Source organism: Labrus bergylta, chromosome 16 (assembly GCF_963930695.1).
Source record: "Labrus bergylta chromosome 16, fLabBer1.1, whole genome shotgun sequence".
In the NCBI taxonomy this organism is placed as follows: domain Eukaryota; kingdom Metazoa; phylum Chordata; class Actinopteri; order Labriformes; family Labridae; genus Labrus; species Labrus bergylta.
In genome coordinates this window covers 20,101,504-20,105,602 of record NC_089210.1, presented here as the reverse complement: position 1 = coordinate 20,105,602, position 4,099 = coordinate 20,101,504, and the positions used below count along the sequence as shown (strand labels likewise).

The 4,099-nt window shown below is 41.0% G+C and overlaps 1 protein-coding gene across 1 annotated transcript; it reads left to right on the top strand.

The window, feature by feature from the left end:
* The first annotated feature begins 226 nt into the window (after positions 1 to 226).
* On the top strand, positions 227 to 3,130 carry pvalb5 (parvalbumin 5). The gene is made up of 5 exons (XM_029277803.2): positions 227 to 394; positions 945 to 1,021; positions 2,081 to 2,213; positions 2,528 to 2,637; positions 2,848 to 3,130. The coding sequence occupies exons 2-5, from the start codon at positions 961 to 963 to the stop codon at positions 2,868 to 2,870; spliced, it is 327 nt and encodes a 108-aa protein (XP_029133636.1). The 5' UTR covers positions 227 to 394; positions 945 to 960; the 3' UTR covers positions 2,871 to 3,130.
* Positions 3,131 to 4,099: the final 969 nt, after the last annotated feature.

Below are 4,099 nucleotides of genomic sequence, written 5' to 3'. Positions count from 1 at the left end.
TTTTTTTAAGAATAAGTAGTTAATGCAGGAGCAGTGGATAAAATATGATTTAAAAAAATGCATTGATTAAACAATATATGAATGATTATCAGGTTAGATATATGTAATATGTTTTTATTGTATTTTTACAAGTTTTTTGAGTCTTTGTTCTTCAAAGCAATATGAGTAAGAAGATTATCTGCTCTGATTAACTGATGAAGGGGGAGGAGGATGCACTCTGTGGCGTGGGGGAAATCTCCTGGGTTTGAGGACAGATACGTCAGGTTGCTTCTTGCACTCTGGATCACGAAGCTGCAAGAGAGAGCGTCGCTGGCTTTTTAGACACTGAGCAATAAAGTGAGGCAGAGATCTGCACATCATCATCACAGAGAGTGCAAACCTCACCCGAAGCACGGTAGGTGCCAGGCTTTTTTTTGTGTGAATTCCTATGTTTGTGTGATGATGGTTGGCAGTTGTGTGGATGGGGTGTTTGTGCCTTGAAGTATTTTTGCTCTAAAAGAGAGATGCATGACAAAACATGGATGTCCAACCTTGTGCGTGTTTGCCTTTTTTCAAGTTGCAACAACTTTATCAGTGGAGAAAACACTCCTTTCTTTCATTAATACGATTTGACAGTCAGATAATTCTTATATCATTCAAATGTCATATGATACATGTTTTTATTTCTCTCTTTGAGAAAACAATGATGAATTATAGATTTTGTTAATGCTGTTGTACCTTGCTGACAAAATGGTACAGCCCTACTGATAAATAGGTTACACTCTGCCTGTTTTTTGTTTTTTTTGTAAGTACAGATGTACCTGCAGACTAAACACAGAGATATGATAAAGTTCTGATAGTTTGTAACTGACAGGGACTGTAACCTGACAGCTGAAAACACCTGCACCTGTGTCATTTACTGTCACTTTACATTTCTCCCGTGCGTGTGTGCTTGCATCCCTCAGGCAGCTACAGAGGACCATGGCATTTTCAGGGATGCTGAGCGACGAGGACATCAGGGCTGCGGTCCAGGCTTGTCAAAGTGAGTCACACACACACACACACACTATTGCATGCAAGGAGACACACATAACAAGCAACTGATCATTAACACATACTTTAGAGTAAGCGGTTTTACATCCATTCATGTAATACAGAGCGAAAGAGACAAGCCCACCCCGACCCCCACAGGGGATACCTGTATGATGTGTTGTTCACAGTGGGGACGGGGAGCCTGCAGGTAACCAGGCAGCAGTGTGGCAGGAGAGCTGTTACCACCTAGATACCATCGTGTTTGTGCTGAGCCTTTACACAGAGAGAAGCCCAAATCTCACAAGCTCTCACATCCCAGAGCACTTAATCATTTATCTCTGGCAATTACGTCTGCATGAGGAGGCAAACTCAGCTGCACCGCTCCAATGAAAACCAAATGTCAGTGCTTACATGCCCTTTATTCGAGAAACCCAACCCCTCTTTAAGTTCAACAACAAATGACTTTCAAACTTTGACATTTTTTTTTGCATGTCTCAATTAAAGAAGGTGCTAATTTAACAGGGTTTTTTGAAGGAGTGATGAAGTAGGCGAAGCAAAAACATAAAAATCACATGACGGTTTGTGATGCATTTTTTAAAGAGGTGTCTCTCTTTTCATACTGTTATTCATTTTCATATATGACTGTTAATATTTCAGTTTATACTGTAACTCAAGGAGTCATTCAGTTAATAATTTACGCGCAGGTAATTCATCCCAGATTATCTTTTCTTTTCAACCTGAATAGTTTGAAAAAAAAGGAAAAAGAAAGGCTTTTAACATTTAGTTCGCATTAGACCCATAGGCAATACTCAGTGCGCTTTGACTGTTTCAATGGCATAATGACATCCCTGTTAATGGCAAAAGACAGTGATGCGCTACAGGGTGTGTATTGGTAAATGTCACCGGTTGAAGAATGAAAGTCATCTGAGCGAATGAGTACATGTGACAGCTCTTTTCAGCCGCTCGCACTCTCGCTTTCTTGTCATTCTGGGGATCGACCTCTCACTTCTGCATCTGTCCTCTCTGTCTGTTACCCTCTTCATCTCTCACTCTCTCTCTGCCCGTGTAGCTCCAGGCACCTTCGACCACAAGGCATTCTTTGTACAAGTGGGGCTGACTGGCTCGTCTGAGGCTGAGGGGGAGAAAGTGTTTACAGTTCTGGACCAAGACAGGAGTGGATACATTGAAGAGGAGGAGCTAAAGTAAGAAAAGGATGTGCGAGTGTGTGTGTGTGTGTAAGTATGTTTTAAGGGCTAAAGCAAGGATACAGACGTGTGTGCAAGTGTGTTGGTGCATGAGTCCCACATCCGTGTCATGGCCCTCAGGCAGAGGTCAGTGTGTGAATGGAGGGAGCATTTCCGCTGTGAATGAATTCAGTAAGACATGATGGGGAGGTCTTGTGTGTGAGTGAAGGAGAAAGGCCCTACAGGGGGAGAAAATGTCATCAGAAAAGATAATGTCCACACAGACATAAGGCTGAACTTATCGCTGATATTTTTTTTGATGCACCCATCAGGCTGTTCCTGCAGAATTTCTTCCCGGGGGCGAGGGAGCTGACCGTGGCTGAGACTAAGTCTCTGATGGCTGCAGGAGATAAGGACGGTGATGGAAAGATCGGGATGGAAGGTGGGTGTTAGTTAAACATCTGTAAGAGCTGGCTGCAGATGAGAATGAGAGCTGTTTCGGCTGAGGAGCTGTCCATTACTCAGTGCTGAAGTTGCACTCTATAAAAAAAAAACATGCACTCAAACCAGGCAATACAACAAATCTGCAGGTTTTGTATCCTAAGTTTTCATGATTTCCGACTGAATCCGATGTTTTCTCTCTCTCCCTCAGAGTTCTGTGACATCCTGAAATAAAGAGAATCAACACATCTGACCACGGCTTTCCCCTCCCTGTTTTAAATAATGGATCTCTTATGGATATCAAGACCGTCCAGATTGTTTGATGCAAAGACGAGAAACCTCAGATGTTCTGTTCCTGCCTGCTGCTCTCCCTGTTGATGTGAAACAATAATGTGTAATAAATGTGTTGGACTGACAGCTTTTGTTGGATAGTACTTGTGTGTTGAATCAATCAGGTACCTGGATTGAATTATTAAAATTGAGTGAACATGTGATTTCACGGTGTGCTGGTTCTTTTTTTTTTTTTTTTTTTTTTTACATGGCAGGGTAAACACCTCCGCTTATTAAACTAATGGAGGGACATCTGTTATAATCAGGGGTTTAAATTCACTTAATCCATTGAGCTGCATGTACCCTGAAAACATTTATAAGAAATGTTAGAGAGTAAGGGCAGAGGGGGTTTTAAGAGACATATACACACATTCTTGCAGGAAATCATTAGAAATAAATAAATCATGAAACAGATGTTCAATATTCAATCATGCTGAGTATTGACCTTACTTTATAGAAATAGACATTAAGGGCTCTGGTAGCATTTTAACCCCAGAAAAGAGTTATTTCCTCACATTATTTTGACGCTGATAAAATTCATATTCTGATTTACTTCTAAAGAGAAACTTATAACCTTAAATCTGTCCTATACCCTGTGAGGTTATACGCCACAATGTACACTCAGAGTTGATGAGAGAATGACAAACCATTCACACTAACATATACTTAAACATTTATACTGTTTGGACAACCCCTCTCAAGTGAAAGAGAACTTGAGTTCTTCCAAAGACTCTCTTCATTTTTCTTAATTATGACTTGTACTGCCTTCTACTGGACAGTTTCCAAATTTCTGCACAAGCAAGAGATTTCAACCATTCCAAAGACATCCCGTACACGTGGTTAAAACAAAACCAAGAGAATGACTGATAAGGGTTTATATGGTCATTGCATTGGCTTAAGTGTCCATAATATTGACAATCTGAGGTGACACCCCACCAACAAACAATCCAACGAGGCTTTACAACATACAGAAAAGTCCTCAAAAGATGTGAGAGTTCATGATGTTACCATTCAGTGAGAGAGACGCGCTGCGTTTTGCGCCATGTGAGCGCGTCAGAGAGGAACGAGCTGTCAACATTTTGCAAACTTGTTCACGTAGAAAAAAAAATGTCCAAATGATTGGTACATTTCAT

Excerpts from the sequence above, each read along its gene's own strand:
- pvalb5 (XM_029277803.2), top strand. The coding sequence starts at position 961 with ATGGCATTTTCAGGGATGCTGAGCGACGAGGACATCAGGGCTGCGGTC. Across the intron at positions 1,022-2,080 it reads TGCGGTCCAGGCTTGTCAAA|CTCCAGGCACCTTCGACCAC; the intron begins GTGAGTCACACA and ends CTGCCCGTGTAG. Across the intron at positions 2,214-2,527 it reads ATTGAAGAGGAGGAGCTAAA|GCTGTTCCTGCAGAATTTCT; the intron begins GTAAGAAAAGGA and ends TGCACCCATCAG.